This window comes from Schistocerca gregaria, chromosome 9 (assembly GCF_023897955.1).
Source record: "Schistocerca gregaria isolate iqSchGreg1 chromosome 9, iqSchGreg1.2, whole genome shotgun sequence".
NCBI lineage: Eukaryota > Metazoa > Arthropoda > Insecta > Orthoptera > Acrididae > Schistocerca > Schistocerca gregaria.
This window is the reverse complement of record NC_064928.1, coordinates 171,447,568-171,473,794: the sequence shown is the minus strand read 5'-3', so window position 1 is coordinate 171,473,794 and position 26,227 is coordinate 171,447,568. Positions and strand designations below refer to the sequence as shown.

Genomic DNA, 26,227 nt, shown 5'->3' with positions numbered 1-26,227 from the left:
TCAAGGCTAGGTTTTCCAAGCATGTTATACTTTTGAATACTTTCACAGACATGTAAATGCTTGCTTAACATCTACTCCATAAGCATTTGTTCCTTCAGAAATGTCCATCAGTAGAGCACCAATAGTCTCCTCCTGTTCCTACCTCAACCTCTCCCTCTATGCTTAGATCATGTACCTCCTCAGAGATTCTTTCCATTGTCTTTGTTAATTCATCCCAAATTTTCTGTAGTTCACTTTCTGTTGTATCTTTCTCCGAATTAGAATAAGATGTGTCTACAGATGATTTAGTAATTTCTCATACTTTATTATCAGCTAACTCCACTGCACATTCCTCCAAGCTAGCTAGTGTAGAGCTTGAAACAGCACCTATAGCTGAATCTTTGCATTGTTCCAGCTCTCTCAGCTATTCTTGTATGCCTGAGATTTGATCATGTAGTGTGTTTAATCCCTGCTCAGTTATTTCTTTTAATTGTTTCACATCTTTGTCCACATTTCTAAATTGCTCCTTCACTTCACTTCAAACTAAATTACATTGTTTCAATATTTCCGAATTTGTCTCCTCTGGAAAGGTGGAAAGTTTCCTCTGTAACTGTAGTATGCTAGTTTCGATTTCTTTTCCTTATGTGACACATTGAAACGCTGTTCTAGTGTTATATTTGTCTCCTCAAGTGTTGTGTTTTTTTGTTTTTACTTGATTTTTTAAATTCCAATTAAGTATTCTTTAGCATCATGTTGATATTGCCTAGTGTTGTGCTTGTTTGTTTGAATGTTTTTATATCATTGGTCAGTTGCTCACTAAATGTTCTGGGATGTCCACATCCACATTTCTCATCACCATGAGTTATACAATGTCTACAATAATACATGTTTAATTAGTCTCAGTTAAATAATGTTAGAAGGCTATCTATGGTGCTGTAGTAAACCCACAAACTCTTGTTGCAAAACCACTTACAGTGTACCTAACAACACAAAAAAAAAAGAAAAAATGCTTTCTGGAAACCAAGCAACTTGGATTTCCCACATAGATGCGGATGAGGAGCTGGATTGGTGTATAGATCATGATGTGTCACTGAAAATGGGTGTGTCATTGACACTGCTGTTATGGACTGGTCATGGGATTATTACGATCAAAGCCCTATATAGTTATGATCAAAATCTTCCAACTTTTGGATTAATTACTTTCTTCTTCAGCATAATTGTAATCGAAGGATTTAATAAATCTTTGCTATTGATGAAAACTTCTTCAAAATTCTTAATTCACAGTGCTAGTAACTGATTTTATGCCACAGCATGATTTTGCTTGTTGATCTTCAGCAGCCTATTTGTTCTGGGTTGTTGTCAATGGTCCCATATGTGATGTTCTGCTGGTTGTTTCCTGTGATATTGGGTGGTGAAGTAAAATCTGATCAGGAGCTAAGGCTTCCTATTATTCAGTCTTGCTCACCTTACTGTCTAGCACACTCACCAACCTCTTCTGATTAAACTTTGTTTCTTCAAGTGCTGCAGTTACTACTGGAAGCTAAGAGTGCAAATCCAACATCCAGCCCTCAAAACAAAAATGATGCTTATGGTAATCACTATATTGTATATTGGATATAGTGCTCATGGTACATTGACTGTTAATCATAAACTTGTTTCAACATATGGGACATCAAAGTTTGATTGATGAGGAATAAGTCCACATATAGTTTGTCTTAATTAAAAGATTCCAATAGAGTGAATGTATGACAAGTTTCTCTTGTCCCTGTGACAACATATACATTGTGATGGTATCTCTTCCTTTATTGCTCACACAATATGTCGAAGACAGGACCTGACAACACAGAGTATACTGTCTGACCAGCAGGTACCATGAGGAAGGCTGGTTTGACATTTTTCCATATAAGCAACGTATCATTTGGTGCCCTTTCTCTCTCCCCCCCCCCCTTTCCCCTTCTTCTGTCATACACTTCCACTCATTTCTGTTTTTGATACTATAAAAATCTTGCACTTGGCTGACCCTCTCAGCTTGGTGACCCAAGTGGCAGTTTGTATTGCTAGGGCCTTAAACCCTCCCTGACTGTGAATGCGGTACGATGTTTATTGTCATTGTGTCTTGCAGATTGCTGCGTCCATCCATTAAATGATATATGTGCATAAATAAAATGTACATCCAAGCAGCAAATTACCTAATTCATTACAAAAATTAACTTTATTAGAGGCAATCATCTATCATCAGTCTGAAAAATGGTTGTGCAACACATCATTTTACTAAAGTGATATGTTGCAGTTCACCTGCCAATAACAGCTTCCACAGTTTTCTTCAGCATGTATTAGTTGCACAGTTTGGATACCATTCAAATTTTTTGAGGGACTGACATTGTTCAGTAAGTTTATCATTAATGGGAAACTATGTACTCTTTACTTCTCTCTTGGATCCATATTGTTTTGTGACCATGCTCTGAGTATTGGACTTTATTCAATTCTCTGTCACTACTTTTGCATCAATTCATCATTCTCTGCTCCATGAATAGAACATATATTCCCTTTTTACAAATATGCAACAACACTTCAGACTTCTATTAAGTCCTTTTGTTTTACTGAGTCATCAGTCTTCTGGCTGGTTTGATGCAGCTTGCCGTGAATCCCCTTCCTGTACCAAACTCTTCACCCCAGAGTAACACTCGTTTATTCACACATAATGTACATGTGGTATAGAAGTTCCCTCCTTGACCCATCCTTAACAACTGGTGACTTTTGTTAAAAGAATATGCATGATTCAGCATTAACAATAATTGGTAATGTTGCACAAGGATGCTTAAGATGTGCACACACCATGATCATTTTCAGAGGCTCTGTTCTGGTTCATAGCCATTACGCCTCATAACTTGCTGTTCATTACAAGCAGGCATTAATCACTCACAATATACTGCTGTGTTGCAGGGGAGACTCTGAAAATTGCAAACTGACCTGTTCAACTTCTAAAACTGATGACTTACAGGATCTAAGATGACAGTTGGTCTATGTAATATGTATATAAAATTGATTCCAAGGCTTACAGCTGTAAATGGAACACTCTGTGTGCTGTCTTCATAGTAATTTGAGACCAAGTAAAAAGCTATGTCAAACTGTAAAAAGCTATAAGTAAAGAAAATGACGTAAAAGAATACAGTTCATGAAAAAATGTTTTAGTAGGTAATAATTATTTGGCGATGATAATAATAACAGTAATAATAACACTTTTGTGTGGCTCTATGATCAGGTGCAAATATTTCAATTGAACACCATTCCAGCAACTTGCATATCTCTAATTTAGCCCAGTTATCCATCTGGAGGAAGAGGACCTACACTTTAATGTGGCACCCAAACCATGTATTGTCCCTGTCAACTCCTTACATCATGAGAGATGAATACTAGATCAAAGGCAGACTGAAAATTTCACACTGAGCAAGGTGGTACAGTGGGTAGCACCCAGAACTTGCAATCAGGAGGATGACAGTTCAAACCCACATCCGACCACCCTGAATCAGGTTTTCCACTAATCCAATGGGACCAGTGACTTGCTGTTTAGCCCCCCCCCCCCCCCCCCCCTGCGAATCTACATCTTCATACATATTCCACAATCCACCATACAGTGCGTGGCAGTGGGTACTTCATACCACAACTAGCATCTTCTCTCCCTGTTCCACTCCCAAACAGAATGAGGGAAAAATGACTGCCTATATGCCTCTGTACATGCCCTAATCTCTCTTATCTTATCTTTGTGGTCTTTCCGCAAAATGTAAGTTGGCAGCAGTAAAATTGTACTGCAGTCAGCCTCAAATGCTGGTTCACTAAATTTCCTCAGTAGCGATTCTAAAAAAAAAACGCCTCCTTTCCTCTAGAGACTCCCACCCGAGTTCTTGAAGCATTTCTGTAACACTCGCATGATGATCAAACATACCAGTAACAAATCCAGCAGCCCACCTCTGAATTGCTTCTATGTCCTCCTTCAATCCGACCTGATAGGGATCCCAAATGCTTGAGCAGTACTCAAGAATAGGTCGTATTAGTGTTTTATAAGTGGTCTCCGTTACAGATGAACCACATCTTCCCAAAATTCTGCCAATGAACCGAAGGTGATTTCCCCACAACTGCCATTACATGCTTGTCCCACTTCATATCACTCTTCAATGTTATGCCCAAATATTTAATCGATGTGACTGTGTCAAGCGCTACACTACTAATGGAGTATTCAAACATTACAGGATTCTTTTCCCTATTCATTTGTATTAATTTACATTTATCTATATTTAGAGTTAGCTGCCATTCTTTACACCAATCACAAATCCTGTCCAAGTCATCTTGTAACCTCCTACTGTCACTCAACGATGACACCTTCCCATACACCACAGCATCATCAGGAAACAGCCGCACATTGCTATCCACCCTATCCAAAAGATCATTTATGTAGATAGAAAAAAAAAGCGGACCTACCACACTTCCCTGGGGCACTCCAGATGATACCCTCATCTCTGATGAACACCTACCATCGAGGACAACATACTGGGTTCTATTACTTAAGAAGTACCAACTGAAAATTTCTGTGATCTGACCAGGATTTGATCCCACAAACCTTCCAGTTTTCAGTGCACTTCGGCACCTAGTCCAATGCCTAAGGAGATCCTTATGTATGAGTAAAGAGAAGGTGCTTGACATGTTACTTGATGCAACTTAAGCAAATTAAATTTAGGATCCCACAATGAATGCAGTCATATATTTCTCTTCAAATAGTTTCACATTCATGTCATCTCAGTCTGCTTGTTCACCAGAAAATTTATTTTCAATGTATATTCAATGGACTGAGTTTCATCCAAATAACATAGCTCTGTGCTCACAGTACTGCTATTCTAATTTGCAGTAGCTGCACAACCAATATGCATCCTTCAAAATGGAGACGTACCTCTACAAGGAAGAAGAGGTCGACTCATTGGTTGGGGCAAACTTCCTGGGCAAACCGGTAAGTTAAGTAAGATATAGAAATACTGACATTTTTTAGTTACAGGAATATTACAAATATCTGTTATCGCTGATGGGGTATACTTGTAATAAGTCAAGCAACCACTTACTTTGAGGAAGTAAAATTTCTAGTACTGCCAATAGAAAAGCTTAAAAGAAGAAAATATTATTCACATATATATATATATATATATATATATATATATATATATAGAAAGAAACTTCCACATGGGAAAAATATATTAAAAACAAAGATTCCAAGACTTACCAAGCGGGAAAGCGCCGGCAGACAGGCACATTAACAAAACACACAAACACACACACAGAATTGCTAGCTTTCGCAACCGATGGTTGCTTCTTCAGGAAGGAGAGGGAAAGACGAAAGGATGTGGGTTTTAAGGGAGAGGGTAAGGAGTCATTCCAATCCCGGGAGCGGAAAGACTTCCCTTAGGGGAAAAAAAGGACAGGTGTACACTCGCACACACATACACACACATATCCATCCGCACATACACAGACACAAGCAGACATATTTAAAGGCAAAGAGTAAGGGCAGAGATGTCAGTCCATCCTTCATGAAATCCTCCCCACTCCACCAAGAGTGTCTTTCCGCCGTCCACCTAACCTTCGTAACCTCTTGGTTCATCCCTATGAAATCCCCAAACCACCTTCCCTACCCTCTGGCTCCTACCCTTGCAACCGCCCCTGGTGTAAAACCTGTCCTATGCACCCTTCCACCACCACCTACTCCAGTCCTGTAACCCGGAAGGTGTACACGATCAAAGGGAGAGCCACATGTGAAAGCACCCACGTGATTTACCAACTGACCTGCCTGCACTGTGATGCTTTCTATGTGGGAATGACCAGCAACAAACTGTCCATTCGCATGAATGGACACAGGCAGACAGTGTTTGTTGGTAATGAGGATCACCCTGTGGCTAAACATGCCTTGATGCACGGCCAGCACATCTTGGCACAGTGTTACACCGTCCGAGTTATCTGGATACTTCCCACCAACACCAACCTATCCGAACTCCGGAGATGGGAACTCGCCCTTCAGTATATCCTCTCTTCTCGATATCCGCCAGGCCTCAACCTCCGCTAATTTCAAGTTGCCGCCGCTCATACCTCACCTGTCTTTCAACAACTTCTTTGCCTCTGTACTTCCGCCTCGACTGACATCTCTGCCCTTACTCTTTGCCTTTAAATATGTCTGCTTGTGTCTGTGTATGTGCAGATGGATGTGTGTGTGTGTGCGAGTGTACACCTGTCCTTTTTTTCCCCTAAGGGAAGTCTTTCTGCTCCCGGGATTGGGATGACTCCTTACCCTCTCCCTTAAAACCCACATCCTTTCATTTTTCCCTCTCCTTCCCTCTTTCCTGACGAAGCAACTGCCAGTTGCGAAAGCTCGTAATTCTGTGTGTGTGTTTGTGTGTTTTGTTCATGTGCCTGTCTGCCGGCGCTTTCCCGCTTGGTAAGTCTTGGAATCTTTGTTTTTAATATATATATATATATATATATATATATCTTTGTTTTTAATATATATATATATATATATATATATATATATATATATATATATATATATATATATATATATATATATATATATATATATATCCCCCCATGAACCATGGACCTTGCCGTTGGTGGGGAGGCTTGCGTGCCTCAGCGATACAGATGGCCGTACCGTAGGTGCAACCACAACGGAGGGGTATCTGTTGAGAGGCCAGACAAACGTGTGGTTCCTGAAGAGGGGCAGCAGCCTTTTCAGTAGTTGCAGGGGCAACAGTCTGGATGATTGACTGATCTGGCCTTGCAACATTAACCAAAACGGCCTTGCTGTGCTGGTACTGCGAACGGCTGAAAGCAAGGGGAAACTACAGCCGTAATTTTTCCCGAGGACATGCAGCTTTACTGTATGATTAAATGATGATGGCATCCTCTTGGGTAAAATATTCCGGAGGTAAAATAGTCCCCCATTCGGATCTCCGGGCGGGGACTACTCAGGAGGATGTCGTTATCAGGAGAAAGAAAACTGGCGTTCTACGGATCGGAGCGTGGAATGTCAGATCCCTTAATCGGGCAGGTAGGTTAGAAAATTTAAAAAGGGAAATGGATAGGTTAAAGTTAGATATAGTGGGAATTAGTGAAGTTCGGTGGCAGGAGGAACAAGACTTCTGGTCAGGTGACTACAGGGTTATAAACACAAAATCAAATAGGGGTAATGCAGGAGTAGGTTTAATAATGAATAGGAAAATAGGAATGCGGGTAAGCTACTACAAACAGCATAGTGAACGCATTATTGTGGCCAAGATAGATACGAAGCCCACACCTACTACAGTAGTACAAGTTTATATGCCAACTAGCTCTGCAGATGATGAAGAAATTGAAGAAATGTACGATGAAATAAAAGAAATTATTCAGATAGTGAAGGGAGACGAAAATTTAATAGTAATGGGTGACTGGAATTCGAGTGTAGGAAAAGGGAGAGAAGGAAACATAGTAGGTGAATATGGATTGGGGCTAAGAAATGAAAGAGGAAGCCGCCTAGTAGAATTTTGCACAGAGCACAGCTTAATCATAGCTAACACTTGGTTTAAGAATCATGAAAGAAGGTTGTATACGTGGAAGAACCCTGGAGATACTAAAAGGTATCAGATAGATTATATAATGGTAAGACAGAGATTTAGGAACCAGGTTTTAAGTTGTAAGACATTTCCAGGGGCAGATGTGGACTCTGATCACAATCTATTGGTTATGACCTGTAGATTAAAACTGAAGAAACTGCAAAAATGTGGGAAATTAAGGAGATGGGACCTGGATAAACTGAAAGAACCAGAGGTTGTACAGAGTTTCAGAGAGAGCATAAGGGAACAATTGACAGGAATAGGGGAAAGAAATACAGTAGAAGAAGAATGGGTAGCTCTGAGGGATGTAGTAGTGAAGGCAGCAGAGGATAAAGTAGGTACAAAGACGAGGGCTGCTAGAAATCCTTGGGTAACAGAAGAAATATTGAATTTAATTGATGAAAGGAGAAAATATAAAAATGCAGTAAATGAAGCAGGCAAAAAGGAATACAAACGTCTCAAAAATGAGATCGACAGGAAGTGCAAAATGGCTAAACAGGGATGGCTAGAGGACAAATGTAAGGATGTAGAAGCTTATCTCACTAGGGGTAAGATAGATACTGCCTACAGGAAAATTAAAGAGACCTTTGGAGAGAAGAGAACCACGTGTATGAATATCAAGAGCTCAGATGGCAGCCCAGTTCTAAGCAAAGAAGCGAAGGCAGAAAGGTGGAAGGAGTATATAGAAGGTTTATACAAGGGCGATGTACTTGAGGACAATATTATGGAAATAGAAGAGGATGTAGATGAAGACGAAATGGGAGATACGATACTGCGTGAAGAGTTTGACAGAGCACTGAAAGACCTGAGTCGAAACAAGGCCCCCGGAGTAGACAACATTCCATTAGAACTACTGACGGCCTTGGGAGAGCCAGTCATGACAAAACTCTACCAGCTGGTGAGCAAGATGTATGAGACAGGCGAAATACCCTCAGACTTCAAGAAGAATATAATAATTCCAATCCCAAAGAAAGCAGGTGCTGACAGATGTGAAAATTACCGAACTATCAGTTTAATAAGCCACGGCTGCAAAATACTAACGCGAATTCTTTACAGACGAATGGAAAAACTGGTAGATGCAGACCTCGGGGAGGATCAGTTTGGATTCCGTCGAAATGTTGGAACACGTGAGGCAATACTGACCTTACGACTTATCTTAGAAGAAAGATTAAGAAAAGGCAAACCTACGTTTCTAGCATTTGTAGACTTAGAGAAAGCTTTTGACAATGTTGACTGGAATACTCTTTTTCAAATTCTAAAGGTGGCAGGGGTAAAATTCAGGGAGCGAAAGGCTATTTATAATTTGTACAGAAACCAGATGGCAGTAATAAGAGTCGATGGGCATGAAAGGGAAGCAGTGGTTGGGAAAGGAGTGAGACAGGGTTGTAGCCTCTCCCCGATGTTATTCAATCTGTATATTGAGCAAGCAGTAAAGGAAACAAAAGAAAAATTTGGAGTAGGTATTAAAATTCATGGAGACGAAGTAAAAACTTTGAGGTTCGCCGATGACATTGTAATTCTGTCAGAGACGGCAAAGGACTTGGAAGAGCAGTTGAACGGAATGGACAGTGTCTTGAAAGGAGGATATAAGATGAACATTAACAAAAGCAAAACGAGGATAATGGAATGTAGTCAAATTAAATCGGGTGATGCTGAGGGAATTAGATTAGGAAATGAGACACTTAAAGTAGTAAAGGAGTTTTGCTATTTAGGAAGTAAAATAACTGATGATGGTCGAAGTAGAGAGGATATAAAATGTAGACTGGCAATGGCAAGGAAAGCGTTTCTGAAGAAGAGAAATTTGTTAACATCGAATATAGATTTATGTATCAGGAAGTCGTTTCTGAAAGTATTTGTTTGGAGTGTAGCCATGTATGGAAGTGAAACATGGACGATAACTAGTTTGGACAAGAAGAGAATAGAAGCTTTCGAAATGTGGTGCTACAGAAGAATACTGAAGATAAGGTGGATAGATCACGTAACTAATGAGGAGGTATTGAATAGGATTGGGGAGAAGAGAAGTTTGTGGCACAACTTGACTAGAAGAAGGGATCGGTTGGTAGGACATGTTTTGAGGCATCAAGGGATCACAAATTTAGCATTGGAGGGCAGCGTGGAGGGTAAAAATCGTAGAGGGAGACCGAGAGATGAGTACACTAAGCAGATTCAGAAGGATGTAGGTTGCAGTAGGTACTGGGAGATGAAGCAGCTTGCACAGGATAGAGTAGCATGGAGAGCTGCATCAAACCAGTCTCAGGACTGAAGACAACAACAACAACATATATATATATATATATATATATATATATATATATATATATATATATATATATATATATATATATATATGTGTGTGTGTGTGTGTGTGTGTGTGTGTGTGTGTGTGTGTGTGGGAATTGCACATATGTAATAACCACCTTCTGCCCAGTCTCTCCATCCATCTCCTCCTTATCTTTCACGTGCCTGGCCTTAAGCCTTGTTTATTGCTATTGCCATTGTCAGTGAAACCTTGATTGAGAACTGAAATTGCTTAAAATGAATTAGTAAATCTGTCCGGATCATTTGGATCGAGAGCATGAGAGACCTCTCCTACTGCAGGACCTGTGAGGATAGTAGCTTCAATGACAGTGTTTTGCATAGCTTTAATCTGCAAATGTGTAGGATTACCAACTTTCAGATGATTCTGATTCTGTAGTAGTAGTCTAATCGTCAGTCAATAAGCTATGAACATTACTGTCTTGTTTTCTGTTAAAACTGACTGCAGGGAAGAAAAGAAAACAGCACATAATTACTTATATAATGTGTTATAACTTTAAGTTGAACAAATATATTTCAAGGGCGGCACAATACATGCAAGTCACAGATCAAGTAAACAGAGTAAGATGTGTGTCACTTTAACAGTCAAATGATAACTGAGTCCAAGTCTAGTGACTGCTGGCTGGCTGACTGCTTAGGTGGTGGTGCTGCTACATGGGTGGCAGACAGCGCCTCATGTAGAGGACGCAAGTAACTATGCGGCGGCACTTTGAAAGATCAGCGAGTCACAACACAATGTTCGTTTAAAGCTATATAGTAGAGAAAGAATATATGTTGCAGAAGCAATTTGTCTCATGGTTTACATGCCCTACTACCATAGTTTAAACGGACTGCTCAAGAAACCAAAACCATACATTTTCATTGCACATCATAGCACAGCACTTCCCCCCTCACAGATTGTTTTAATAAAAAACCTGTCCATTGTTGTTTACAAAAATATATAGCCTGTGTCTGTTTGATTGTTTACAAGAGTATCAACTAAAAGTTTGAAGTACGTCAATCAAGAACATTTCGAGACTTTTGCTACCAACATTTGCCTGTTATAGGGTACTATATATGTATTATTATATAGCCTATGTCCATCCAAATGTTTATTAGAGTATCATATAAAAATTTGAAGTAAATTGGTCAAAAACTTTTCAAGAGTTTTGCTATGATGTATATCAGTGGTAGGTAATGAAAACCTCATAACTCCATCTGTCTGTGAAAACATCTTAATTCCAATAACAAGTAATTTTTATGAAAGAGAGATTTGAAAGTATATGGATTTCTCTAATCTGTCAATAACTAGGCTTCTATACAGTAAAACATGTAGCAACTTCATCTGTGTCACTTTATATTACTTTTTAAGAAATTGCTTCTCCTTTAAAATTTAACAAAATGGAGTTACAAGGCTTTCAATGTCTACCATCGATATCTATATTTATATGTTATATATATTACAAAATATGTAGCTTATGTCAGTCTAAATGTCTGATGTTTCCCCAAATGATATGTTTTAAAAAACTATCTCTTTCACTGTTTTTATAAGGGCTTAGAAAGTGACCCTTGTATATGTAAACCTACACTTCTAACATAAGTGTAATATAGAGAGAAAGATGAAACCTGGTGCAAGATCATGGTAGGTGAGAGACAACAATTGCAGGAAAAACTGGGGACTAGGAAAGAGATTGAGGCAGGTGAAGGACAGAAGCTAATGGAAGCTGAGAAGAGTTTGTGACTGAAGGATGTTCAGGTAAAATCCCCACTTGCACAGTTAAGCTTCTGTGAATATGATTAGTACATAATACTGACGAGTTAAAGATTTGTGTGTGTATTTTGGTCAAAGTTGGTGGACTATTTGCCTCACAGATGCTTTGGTCACTCATTTTCAAGAAGTGTTTATCTATAAACATAATCCAAGTGGAGCATAATTTCAAGTATCGTGTTGGCCAGAAAATGAGGGCCACCAAATCATTTTGTTTTTGATTTTTCGCATTGTAAGTTTCTACCTCTTAACTTACTCAGTGAACTAATAAAATTGGCTTACAATATTATGTACCAATATTCAACTTTTAACTCGTTATGCAAGTTTTCACACATTACACTCATACATTATTTGAGTTAATGCTAGAATACTATATTATAGCCGGATGCAGTGGTCTCACGGTTCTAGGCGCGCAGTCCGGAACCGTGCGACTGCTACGGTCGCAGGTTCGAATCCTGCCTCGGGCATGGATGTGTGTGATGTCCTTAGGTTAGTTAGGTTTAGGTAGTTCTAAGTTCTAGGGGACTGATGACCACAGCAGTTGAGTCCTATAGTGCTCAGAGCCATTTGAACCATTTTTTTTACTAAATTATATGAACTCTGGAAGGAACTGCTCCACTCAGTTTTTACAGATAAGGCAGTCAATGTTGAATTCCTTACATATATTTTATGATGAGTTGTTGCCTTCAACCCTTACATTATTTGTATCTCCACTTCATTAGACAGGTTTCTGATTGCTATTTGGGAGCTGTTCGAAAAGTAAGGTGACATGTCTCGAACATATGTTCACAGTTTCAAGTGTACAGTATACTTCATTCATTTTTAACAGATAGAAAGTTTCGATGTGTTTTAGTGTGCTCAGCAATTTTTGATTACTATAAAAAATGGAGCAAAGAATTTGCATCAAATTTTGTGTGAAAAATGGAATCATGTGCTCTAAAACACTTGAAATATTCACAATGGTATATGGGGAGTGTGCCTTAAGTAAAAAAAAAAAAGTTTACAAGTGGTACAAGCTCTTCCAAGATGGCCAGGTAGATTCCAATGACAAACCTCACTGTGGATGCCCCAGCATATGAACAACAGATGATAACACTTAAGCTGTGAAGAAACTTGTCAAATTACCGTAAAAGAAGTTGCTGAGGATGGTGGTATATTGATCACCTCCTGCAATTGTTTAGGATGTTTTGGGCATGAGACGTGTGTCAGCGACGTTTGTCCCAAAACTTCTTAGTTTTGATCAGAAGAACCATCGCATGAGCATCGCTCAGGGGCTCTTGAATGACATCAATTATAATCCTGATTTGCTCAAAGGGGTCATAGCTGGTAACAAAACATGGCTTTATGGACATGACATCAAAACCAAAGCCCAATTGTCCCAATGGAAGCTTCCCAGAGAGCCAAGACTGAAAAAAGCATGCTAAGTTTGATCATATGTCAAAGTTTTGCTCACTGTTTTTTTTAATGACCATGGAGTAGTGCATCACGAATTTTTGCCTCAAGGTCATATGGTCAATTAGGAGTATTACTTTGATGTTATGGCCATTTGTGAGAAGCAATATGCAAAAAAGTCTGGAATTGTAGAAAAACAATTCATGGGCTTTGCATCACAACAATGCTCCTTCTCATTCATCATTGCTTATGAGAGATTTTTTGGACAAAAACAACACAACAATCATGTCTCCACCACCATATTGACCAGATTTGGTCTCCTGTAACTTTTTCCTGTTCCCAAAACTTAGTAAAGTATGCTTCATGATTAGATCAATAAGGAATGTCACTAACACAAGTACCCTAACCACAATGTACCATGCACTCTTTCACTCTGTACTTAGTTACGGAATCATCTTCTGGGGCCAAAATTCTGAATCAATTAAGATATTCAAACTGCAGAAGAAGATAGTCAGAACAATTATGTTCAAAAAACAAAGAGACACTTGTAAACCATTATTTAAGAAACTAAATATTTTGCCCCTCCCATGCCAATACATACTAGAATTATTATTCTTTACCAAAAAAAGTATCAACAAAATTAGCAAAAATATGGATTACCACGATTATGACACAAGATCAAAAACCTCTCTAAGAATACTTACCCACTCCACAAAACTGTACAGTGATGGTTCAAGTGCATGGGAATAAAGTTATATAATCATCTTCCAACTTTTATACAAGAAATCCAAGAAATAAATAAATTCAAACAGACAGTGAAATCTCTTTTAAAAAAAGACTGCTTTTATACCGTCCAGGAATATTTGGAATCTAAATTGTATCAACATAATTTTGTAGGTAATGTAAAATAATCATTCTTCTGTGTTCTTGTTTACTGTTTTAGACTCCTGTAAACTGTATATTGTATTGACTTATCCCATATCAGTTGTACAAGCCATTGTACTGGTTTGATCTATGGGACAAATAAATAAATAAATAAATAAATAAAAAGAGACCTATGAAAGAATGAATATTTTCAACAATTGGGGAAATAAAAACAGCATCGCTGAAAGTCCTCAAGGCTGTACCAAAAAGTGCTTCAAGGATTGGAAGAAGTTTTGGCATAAGTGTATTGTATCTGGGGGAGGGATTGCTACGAAGGGAACAGCATGAATAATGATAAATAAATAAATATTGTTTCAAAAAAATAATAAGTCACCTTACTTGTTCAACACATCTCATAAATAGTCCCCTCATGGCAAGATTTTCCTTTCCAAATAAAAATTTTAATTCTATTGAGTCATACTTTATATTTCATTAATTATCAATGTCTTCCTTGTTCTTTACACAAATACAGACTCCCACTAATTATTACAAGTTACTTCAGATTAAAAACTCACACAGACTTTTGCCCAACACAGCTGGCACCTGAATAACTTGTGATGTTAACCAACTCATTAAGGTAGTTTACTGTTTTGCTGATTTTTATCATTCATATTCATTTTCTGTACCATTACTTTTGCAAGATGATAATGAGTTTTCATTTGGTCAAATTCTGGTAAACTATTACAAACGTTATAAATTTCCACTTTTATAAACCATATTTTGACTATTGTTATAAAAAGAATAGACTGTTACTCACCATATAGTGGAGATGTTGAGTTGCAGACAGGCACAACAAAAAGACTGAAACTGGTAAACTTTTGGTTAAAAAGGCTTTCTTTTAGGGGAGACAATCTCTCTCTCTCTCCCTCTCTCTCTCTCTCTCTCTCTCTCTCTCTCTCTCTCACACACACACACACACACACACACACATGACCTCTGTATCTGGGTGCTGAGGCCAGACTGCAAGCGACTGCGTGTGATGGGAGAAACGATCTGGGTGGTGGGGGTAAAGAGGAGGCTGGGGCAAAGAGGGAGGGATAGAAGGGTAAGGATGGGGGATGGTAAAGTGCTGCTTGTGGGAACATGCAGGGATGAGGTGAGGAGAGGGTCGGTAGATAGGTGCAGTTGGGAAGTTAGACAGAGGGCAATGGAAAAGCAGAGAAGTAAAAAGACAGTGGGTGTGTTGGTGAAATAGAAGGCTGTGTAGTGCTGGAGTGGGAGCAGGGAAGGGAACAGGTGGGTGAAGGACAATGACTAACGAAGGCTGAGGACATAAGGATTACGGGAGTGTAGGATACATTCCAGGGAGAATGCCCACCTGTGCAATCCAGAAAAGCTGGTGTTGGCAGGGAGGATCTAGATGGCACAGATTGTGAAGTAGTTACTGAAGTGAAGAGCATTGTCTTGGGCAGCTTATTCAACAACTGGGTGGTCCAGCTGTTTCTTGGCCACAGTTTGTTGGTGGCCATCCATGCTGATAGACAGCTTGTTGGTAGTCACGCACACATAGAATGCAGCACAGTGGTTACATCTTAGCTTGTAGATCACATGACTGGTTTCACAGGTAACCCTGACTTTTATGGGATAGGTGATGCTTTGACTGGGCCGGAGTAAGAGGTAGCAGGAGGATGTATTGGACATGTCTTACTTCAGGGTCTATTACAGAGATATTTAGATGATTCTTTGATGCCTAAGGATGTGTCCAATTAACTGATCACTTTCTTAGTCAAGCTGTGCCATAATTTCTTTTTCGCCCTCAATATGATTCAAAACATTCTCATTAGTTATCCAATTGACCCACATACTCTTCAGCATTGTCCTGTAGCACTACATTGCAAAAGCTTCTGGTTTCTTCTTGTCTGAGATGTATACCGTCCATGTTTCAATTTCATACAAAGCTAAACTCAAAAGCAAGTATTTAACAGGTTATAGAGGGAAACATTCCACTTGGGAAAAATATATCTAAAAATAAAGATTCTGTAACGTACCAAACGAAAGCGTTGGTATGTTGATAGAAACAATAACAAACACAAACACACACACACAAATTTCAAGCATGGTTGCTTCATCAGGAAAGAGGGAAGGAGAGGGAAAGATGAAAGGATGTGGGTTTTAAGGGAGAGGGTAAGGAGTCATTCCAATGCCGGGAGCGGAAAGACTTACCTTGGGGGGAAAAAGGGGCAGGTATACACTCGCATACACACACATATCCATCCGCACATATACAGACACAAGCAGACGTATCCGTCTGTATATGTGTGGCTGGATGTGTGTGTGTGTGTGTGTGTGTGTGTGTGTGTGTGTGTGTGTGTGCTTTCATTTGCTAAGTTAGAGAACCTTTGTTTTTAGATATATTAACAGGTTATTTTTATTTAATTAACTAGTTGATTAGGGAAATTCATCACAGTACAATGACCAGAAGTCTTTAGCAGTAGCCAAACGAGTTCTCACTTTTCCTACGAAAGAGCTGTGTGAGACATTTTACAAGTGTAGGCCTGTGGCCACATTCCCCACACCTTATAGTGATTTCCTGTAGACTGTATGAAGTAGTGCTGTGTTTCCAGATCAGAGAGTAAAGACAGTGGCTGTGCTGCAGGGACACCAGCGAGGCAGCAGCAGCTGGAGCTGCCCATCGTAGCACTGGACCAGTGTCGGCAGATCTACAGTTCCAAGCTGCCTGTCACCAATGACCAGCTGTGTGTCGGGGGAGAGCAGGGGCGCGATGCATGCTCCGGCTTCGGAGGTGCACCACTCGTGCTGCTGGACGGTGCGACGAGAACGCGATACTACCAGGTACATACTGAGATGTGTATATAACACAACAAAATCACAGTCGTGAGCCACAGCTGGATACAGCACTATTCTAGACTTTTCCATACATTATGGTCCTGAGATGTCCAATCTGTAGCTCCTCCAGATTATTTAACATCATCGACTTGCGTCCCATTAGGTTGTCTTCTTGGTCTTTTCTTATTTGTTTGACTACAGTAAAGAATTACATTCTGCAGCTGCATGATTACCCTGTAATTCACAATTAAGTGCCTGGCACAGGGTTCATTGAACCACCTTCAAGCTGTTTCTCAACTGTTTCCTCTCAAATAGCACATGAGAAAAATGAACAAGCAAATCTTTCCGTGTGAGCTCTGATTCTCTTATTTTATGATGATGATTATCATTTCTCCCTATGTAAGTGGGTGGCAACAAAATGTTTTGACCGTCTGAGGAGAAAGTTGATGATTGAAATTACATGTGAAGATCCTGGTGCAGCAAAAAAGCCTTTATTTTAATTATTGCTACCTCAGTTTACATATTGTATGTGAGACACTTCTCCCTTATTTCTTGCTAATGCAATTTGAACTTCTTTGAATCTTCCATCAATGCTGTCTGGTGCAGATCCCACAACACACAGCAATATTCCAGAGGAAGCTGGTGTGTTCTGCCAGTAAGTCACAGTCCTTGGTTTGCTTTCCCCCACAACATTATCTATGTGATCACTACAGTTTTAAGTTATTTGTAGTTGTAATCCCTAAATATATAGCTGAATTAACAGCATTAGGATTTGTATGATTAATTGTGTAACTGAAATTTAGTGGAGTCCTTTTAGTGCTCATGTGGATGACTTCATTTTTTTCATTTCAATTTCCACTTTTGCATCATACTTTTGTCTAAGTCATTTTAAATTGCTTTTGATCATTGCATGACTTTAAAAGACAGTCAGTGACAGCATCATCTGCAAACAATTTAAGAGGGTTGCTCATATTATCTCCTATATCATTTTTATAGATCAGTAACAGCAGGAGCCTATAACACTTCCATGGTGAACACCAGATTTACAGCTGTTTTACTCGATGAATTTCTGGCCTTTACAATGAACAATGATCTTTCTGATACAAAATAACAAGTCCAGCTGTGCTACTGAAATAATACTCTGTAGCCACACAGTTTGATTAGAAGTTGCTTGTGAGGATCAATGTAAAAAGCCTTCAGGAAGTCTAAAAATATGGAATTAATTTGCCATCCCCTGTTGACAGCTCTCATTACTTCATGAGTATCAATGGCTGATTGTGTTTCATAAGTATGACATTTCCTGAATTTATATTGGCTGTTTGTCAATAAATCACTTTCATCAAGGTAATTTATAATATTTGAACACAATATATATTCCAAAATTCTTTGAAATAATCATTAGCAATATGGGTCTATAGTTCAGTGTATTACTCCTATTTCCATTCTTGGATACTGATGTGACATGTGTAACTTTCCAGCCTTCTGGTACAGACCTTTTGACAAATGAATGGTTGAATATGATTGTTCATTTGTTTTGTTTTAGGGTGCAAAAACAACTAGGGTCATATGCGCCCATGTCAAAACTGTAGAACACCAAAGTGAAAAAGGAGTTAAAAATGACTACACTTTAAGCCCTGTTGATGGGAGGAAAGACAGCTAAATACAGGGACTTGGAGAAAGCTCCATAAAATATGCCTTAGAGACAATGGAGGTCCTGAAATAAAGGTTGAATGTCCTTCCCCATATTGCTAAAATGGATAAAAAGTAAACGCAATCGTCATTCACCAAAAATGGCCAATAACTCAGATGGCAAACATAAATGAGATTGTAGGTGCTTAAAAAAGGGCATTCCATAAGGAAATGGTAAACTGTCAAAGGTTGGGGACAATGAACACAAAGTGATGCCAGATCAACATTTAACAAATGACGATGGCTAAAACAACAGTGCCCAGTACATGACCTAACTGAAATGATATCTTTGTGACAAGAGAGCCATGAGGAGGTAATCAAAGCCACTGGGAGAGGTTTAATTCCCTGGAGCTTGTTCCCATGAAGGGAATAACAGTTGTGATGCCAAAGTGGCACCACCTGCTGTCAGACATCAACAGAGATCATTGAAGGGAATGGAAGAACTAGCAGGCCAAGGTACATCAGTGGACTTATTTGCCATGACTGACGTGACCAGGGATCGCCGGCTGAAGTGGCTGAGAGGTTCTAGGCACTACAGTCTGGAACCGTGCGACCACTACGGTCACAGGTTCAAATCCTGTCTTGGGCATGGATGTGTGTGATTTCCTTAGGTTAGTTAGGTTTAAGTAGTTCTAAGTTCTATGGGACTGATGACCTCAGAAGTTAAGTCCCATAGTGATCCGAGCCATTTGAACCATTTTGACCAGGGATCCACACAAACATCACAGTGACTCCATAAAGAATAAGCAAGTGAAAGCTTTCCTCAATCAGCTACACTAAGGGATGGATGGTTCACAGCAAACAGAGGCTCTGGATGGCACTGAGAGTTTGAGCAGTTGACACAACTGAAAAGCCTGTGTCACTGGATGTACTGCATGGCCTGACACAGGGAAAATAGTTCCACTGTAAATACTGAGCACTGTTTCAGAAGACGATACCAAAAATCATCGATGCCAATGATGAATGCACATCTGACACCACGATCAGTTTGAGGGCCACCAGTATATACAAAGGTACTATTGAGAAGTTCTGTGTGAAGGTTGAGAAACTTGTGGCAATAGAGTGAGACTAGAGTAGTGCCCTTAGGAATCAAATGAAGTCCAAGGTGAACACAGGCTGCCACACATAGCCAAGATTGTGAAGGGTTTACACCCACTGGAGAAGTGGCAGGAAGCATGAAGTTAAGCCGCTGGAGCAATAGCTGAAAGCAAACTCCAGGAGGTAACAGAGAAGAGGGACATGGTCCATACTGGTGATCAAAGGAGTCATCAAAGAAGGAGGCATAGGATGGGTGGCTAGGCATGGCAGACAAACAGCATGTGTGTCTGATGAGGGGAAAATCATGGTGGCATGACAGAGGTAATTCACCAGCTTCTGCATACAGACTCTCAACCAGGCTAATGTAGAAGGTGCCAGTGGCCAAATGAATGCCAAAATGGTGGATTGTATTGAGACAGTGTAAGATGGATGGACATGCAGATGATGATGATGATGATGATGATCATTATCATCATCATCATTTAAGACTGATTATGCCTTTCAGCGTTCAGTCTGCAGCATAGCCCCGCTTATAAAATTCCTCCATGATCCCCTATTCAGTGCTAACATTGGTGCGCCTTCTGATGTTAAACCTATTACTTCAAAATCATTCTTAACCGAATCCAGGTACCTTCTCCTTGGTCTGCCCCGACTCCTCCTACCCTCTACTGCTGAACCCATGAGTCTCTTGGGTAACCTTGCTTCTCCCATGCGTGTAACATGGCCCCACCATCTAAGCCTATTCGCCTTGACTGCTACAGCTATAGAGTTCATTCCCAGTTTTTCTTTGATTTCCTCATTGTGGACACCCTCCTGCCATTGCTCCCATCTACTGGTACCTGCAATCATCCTAGCTACTTTCATACCTGTAACCTCAACCTTGTTGATAAGGTAACCTGAATCCACCCAGCCTTCACTCCCATACAACAAAGTTGGTCTAAAGATTGAACAGTGCACAGATAACTTAGTTTTGGTACTGACTTCCTTCTTGCAGAAGAGAGTAGATCATAGCTGAGCGCTCACTGCATTAGCTTTACCACACCTCGCTTCCAGTTCTTTCACTATGTTGCCATCCTGTGAGAATATGCATCCTAAGTACTTGAAACTGTCCACCTGTTCTAACTTTGTTCCTCCTATTTGGCACTCAATCCATTTATACCTCTTTCCCACTGACATTACTTTCGTTTTGGAGATGCTAATCTTCATACCATACTCCTTACATTTCTGATCTAGCTCTGAAATATTACTTTGCAAACTTTCAATCGAATCTGCCATCACAACTAAGTCATCCGCATATGCGAGACTGCTTATGTTGTGTTCACATATCTTAATCTCAACCAGCCAGTCTTTTGTTTTCAACAAATGATCCATAAATAATATAAACAATAGTGGAGACAAGTTGCAGCCTTGTCTTGCCCCTGAAACTACTCTGAACCATGAACTCAATTTACCGTCAACTCTAACTGCTGCCTGACTATCCATGTAAAGACCTTTAATTGCTTGCAAAAGTTTGCCTCCTATTCCATAATCTCGTAGAACAGACAATAACTTCCTCCTAGGAACCTGGTCTTATGCCTTTTCTAGATCTATAAAGCATATATACAATTCCCTGTTCCACTCATAACACTTCTCCATTATTTGCCGTAAGCTAGAGATCTGTTTCTGACAACCTCTAAGAGGCCTAAACCCACACTGATTTTCATCCAATTGGTCCTCAACTAATACTCGCACTTTCCTTTCAACAATACCTGAGAAGATTTTACCCACAACGCTGATTAAAGAGATACCTCTGTAGTTGTTACAATCTTTTCTGTTTCCATGTTTAAAGATTGGTGTGATTACTGCTTTTGTCCAGTCTGATGGAACCTGTCCTGACTCCCAGGCCAATTCAATTATCCCGTGTAGCCATTTAAGACCTGACATTCCACTGTATTTGATGAGTTCCGACTTAATTTCACCCACACCAGCTGCTTTATTGCACTGCAATCTATTGACCATTTTTTCCACTTCCTCATATGTGATCCTATTTCCATCATCATTCCTATCCCATTCTACCTCGAAATCTGAAACATTACTGATCGTATTTTCACCTACATTGAGCAAATCTTCAAAATATTCACTCCATCTGCCCAAGGCATCCACAGGATTCACCAGCAGTTTTCCTGACCAGTCCAAAATACTTGTCATTTCCTTCTTACCTCCTTTTGGAAGACTGCTAATTACACGCCAGAATGGTTTTCCAGCAGCTTGACCCATAGTCTCCAACCTGTTTCCAAAGTCTTCCCAAGATTTCTTCTTGGATGCTATAATTATCTGTTTGGCTTTGTTTCTTTCTTCAACATAACTTTCTCTGTCTACCTGAGTTCTAGTATGTAGCCATTTTTGATACGCCTTCTTTTTCCTTTTACAGGCTGCCTTGACTGTGTCATTTCTCCAAGCTGTTTGCTTCATCCTACTTTTACACACTACTGTTCCAAGACATTCTTTAGCCACTTCTAGTACTGTGTCCCTGTACCTTGTCCATTCCTTTTCCAATGACTGTAATTGACTACATTCAACTAACTGGTACCTTTCTGAGACCGCTGTTACGTACTTGTGCCTGTTTTCCTTATCCTGAAGTTTCTCCACTCTTATCCTCCTACATATGGACCTGACCTCCTGCACTTTCTGCCTCACAATCCCAATTTCACTGCAGATTAAATAATGATCAGTGTCATCGAAGTATCCCCTGAATACACGTGTGTCCATCACAGCCTTCCTGAATTCCTGATCTGTTATTATATAGTCAATGACAGATCTGGTTCCCCTGCCTTCCCAAGTATACTGGTGAATGTTCTTATGTTTAAAAAAGGAGTTTGTGATTACTAAGCCCATACTGGCACAGAAAGCCAAGAGTTGTTTCCCGTTCCTGTTGGCCTCCATATCCTCTCCAAATTTACCCATAACCTTTTCATACCCTTCTGTTCGATTTCCAATCCTGGCATTAAAATCACCCATGAGCAGAACACTGTCCTTGTCCTTTACTCTAACAACTACATCACTGTGTGCCTCATAAAAACTATCCATCTTATCTTGATCTGTCCCTTCACAATGTGAATATACTGACACAATCCTAATTTTCTTGCTAGACACTGTCAAATCTATCCACATCAGTCGTTCGTTTACATACCTTATTGCAACTACGCTGGGTTCCATTTCTTTCCTGGTGTAAAGTCCTACACCCCATTGTTCTATTCCTGCTTTGACTCCTGACTGGTAGACCTTGTATTCTCCCACTTCCTCTTCTTTCTCACCCCTTACCCAAATGTCACTAACAGCTAAAACGTCCAGCCCCATCTTACTTGCAGCCTCTGCCAGCTCTACCTTCTTCCCAGAGTAGCCCCCATTGATATTAATAGCTCCCCATCTCATTACCATTTGTTTGCCAAGTTGTATCTTAGGAGCCCCTTGTTTGTCAGTAAGAGCTGGGACTCCGTCACCTCCAAAGGTCCAAGGCATTTTGCTCTGATTGTTGCCAGCATCATATTTAAAGTACCAGGGAAGCAGGTTGCTAGCCTTACTTGCCCCGAGTCCCATTGGGTTTTACCCTTAACGGCTGAGGGACTAACTGGTGGATTTGGTAGTCTTTGCCATATGAGCACAAAGGTGACCAAGCCTCAGAATATGTCCGAGATGCCCAGCCTTATTCCAAAGTAACTGGTATCCCGACTGTCGAGACCACTTACTTGGCCACTCATACGTTTCCCGTGGTTCATGAACTAGGACATGACTACAGGAACCCACGCCATGAACCACATGCTGATGCATAAATAAAAACCATAGTCTAGTTTCAAATGGACAAGGGACCAGTACAAATGGAGGAGGATGGTCTGATACACTCGTCAGAAATTACCACTGAGGACACATAAGACATTGAGGGACCGCATACAGTGGGCAGCCAGGTAAGACTTGTGGAAGGACCAAGAAAGTTTCCTATCGAGCATGAATCCCAGAAACTTCATAGTTTCAGCGAATGGAAGAGCAACAGTCTCAAGATGTAAAGACGGTGGAAGAAATCAATTGCACTGCCAGAAATTCACATAAACTGTTTTGTCAGTGGAAAAGTGAAAGCTATTGTTGGTACTCCACGAGTAGAGACAATTGAGACAATGCTGAAGATGCTGATCAAGGAGGCACTGCAATAAGTGGCAAAATTGACAACAAAAAGGGAGCCAGAGAAGCCCAGAGGGAGACAGGCCATAATAGGGTTAATAGGACAATGCTCGGGATGGAACCCTGTGGTATACTGTTTTCATGGATAAATGTGTCTGACAAGGCAGAGCCCACAAGTACCTTGAAAACTCTGTCTTCTAAAATTCCTGAAGGAAACACAGCATGTGTCCTTGGAAGCCCCACATGTAGAAAGTATGGAGGATACCAGTCCTCCACCAGCTGTTGTAGGCTTTCTCCATATTGAAAACACAGCCACAATCTGGTATTTCTGCAGAAAACCATTCATGACATGGGCTGACAAAGTGACGAGATGGTCAACTGCAGAATGATGTGCTTGAAATCTACACTGTGCAGTGGTTAATAAATAGCAAGACTCAAGCCACCATACCAGCCGGGCATGAATCATACATTCCATCACTTTGCAAACAGAGTCATACATTCCATCACCTTGCAGATAGAGATGGTGAGAGAAATGGGGTGGTGACTAGAAGGAAGGTGTTTGCCTTTAATGGGCTTAGGTATGGGTATGACAGTGGCTTCATGCCAGCATCTGGGAAACATGCCCTCTGCCCAGATGCAACTGTACATACTGATTCCCACAAGGGAAAGGTCCTGCAACATTTTAATAAGAACATTGTCTGTCTCTGTGGTGAAGGATCAGGATGAATGAGAGCACAGTCTAACTGCCTCATAGTAAAGGTGGCTTTGTAGCACTCATAATTCTGAGAAGAGAAGGGTATTGCCCGAGCCTCCTCCACTCATTTCTGATGGAGGAAGGCAAGGTGATAATGTGTGGAGCTCAAAATCTCTGCAAAATAGCAGACCAAGATTTTGGAGGTAGCAAGCAATAAAAGAACTAGCAAATGAAATCCAGCTAGATTTTTGCTATCTGAAAAAATGTGATAACACTGTGCACACAACTGTTAATAACAAATGTAGTTTACCATCGTAGGATGATGGTTAAAAATGTGGAGAGCGTGTCTATATGTGTGAATTACATAATGACACACTTTAGTTCATGAAGAGACAGAGACATGGTGTGGTAAAGAAGGAGTGCAAGGAATGGAATGCTCTGTGGTGGTAAGGATAACAAAATTGCTGGCGGTGCACACCAGCGACTCGGAGGTCGGCCGGGTGAGGGTCTCATGTGGTGACTCCATTGAATCAGTGAAGGAGAAGACCAGTTGCCTCTGTTTGATTTCTTGGAGCCTTTCTAGTTGGCAGAGGAAGACTCAGATGTCTGCTGCCTGGAGGTATGTAAAAAGTCTGTGCGGGAGTATTCCTTCTGCCCTTTCCAGACTGGCGGTTGCGTAGCAGATGACTTCGCCCTGGGAGGTAAAGTTTGGTGGCTTGCTGCACAGCTGGAGGAGGAGATGGAGATGCTACCATGACATTGGGTGATTTTACAATTGCAGTGCTGAATTTGAGGCTGCATGCCTGCTTGGCCATGTCCTTCATGGAGCGAGGTGTAGCAAGAACAGTGCTGTAAGTTTTAAACATAGCTGCATGGTCAGCAACCATTTACAAATTAAAGTTAAAGCAATTACTGTTCTTGGTCGTAAAAATTAAGTCTTTTGACCTGGTTTTGGCAGTGCTATGAGTGCCTTCATCAGAAATTATACATTGAAATTGACATATCACATAGAAAATAAATATCAAGTGTTAAAGCTTTAGTTACAAAATTTTTAAATAAAGAATACATGAAAGGTGAGCTAGTACAGGCTGCTCATACATGTCAAGTCACAGGTAGCAACATACACTATTTCTTTGGCAGCTGACCAGTGCACCAGGGGCCAATCCAGTATATGTAAGTCCTCAATTGCAGAAATATTAGACAGGGCAGAAATACTGGCTATCGTGACATGGACAGCCAACGAGCCACAAAGGGAAGCTTGGAATGGCATCCACTACAATGAACCAGTACTGATTTAGGAAGACCCCAGCCAAAATCAACATGTAGATGCTCCCACATGCACTGTGGCATTGGCCATGGGAGATCAATACCTGTGGGGCCACTTGTTGCTGAACACAGTGAGTGCAACCAGCAATATGCCATGCAATGTCCCCCTCTAAGCCTGGACAATACATATGCTGGCGGGCCAAAGCTTTGATGCAAGAGATCCCCCAATGACAGACATGCAAAACCACAGCACATTATGGCATAAGGAAGCGGGAATCACAACCCGAGGAGCAGTGTCCTCTGTAGCTAACAATAGAACCCCATCAGACATGGAAAGCCAGTGCTGGAGGGAGAAGTAATTACACAAGGGATCTGAGATACAGCCTGGGGGTCGCTTCTGGCCACCTGTGCAGCACAAAAGAGAGGACCCGACTAAGTATAAGATCCACACTGACAGCTGATACTATCGTAGCACAAGTGATGTGAGAACCATCCACAACATTCTGCTTCTCAGTATCTAAATAGAAACAAAGCAACTCGTCCTGATCGAATGCTGGTTCCACCCCAATTAGAAGGTGAGATATGGCATCGATGTTGATGCATTGCACTTTTGGC

At 40.4% G+C, this 26,227-nt stretch overlaps 1 protein-coding gene across 1 annotated transcript in view; it reads left to right on the top strand.

Annotated features, from left to right (window-relative positions):
• The window catches only part of LOC126291921 (chymotrypsin-like protease CTRL-1), a 145,538-nt gene that overhangs the window by 80,621 nt on the left and 38,690 nt on the right, over positions 1 to 26,227 (top strand). The window contains exons 6-7 of the mRNA XM_049985654.1: positions 4,880 to 4,978; positions 16,583 to 16,779. Coding sequence (XP_049841611.1) covers positions 4,880 to 4,978; positions 16,583 to 16,779 — 296 coding nt within the window. The remainder of the gene's footprint in view (positions 1 to 4,879; positions 4,979 to 16,582; positions 16,780 to 26,227) is intronic.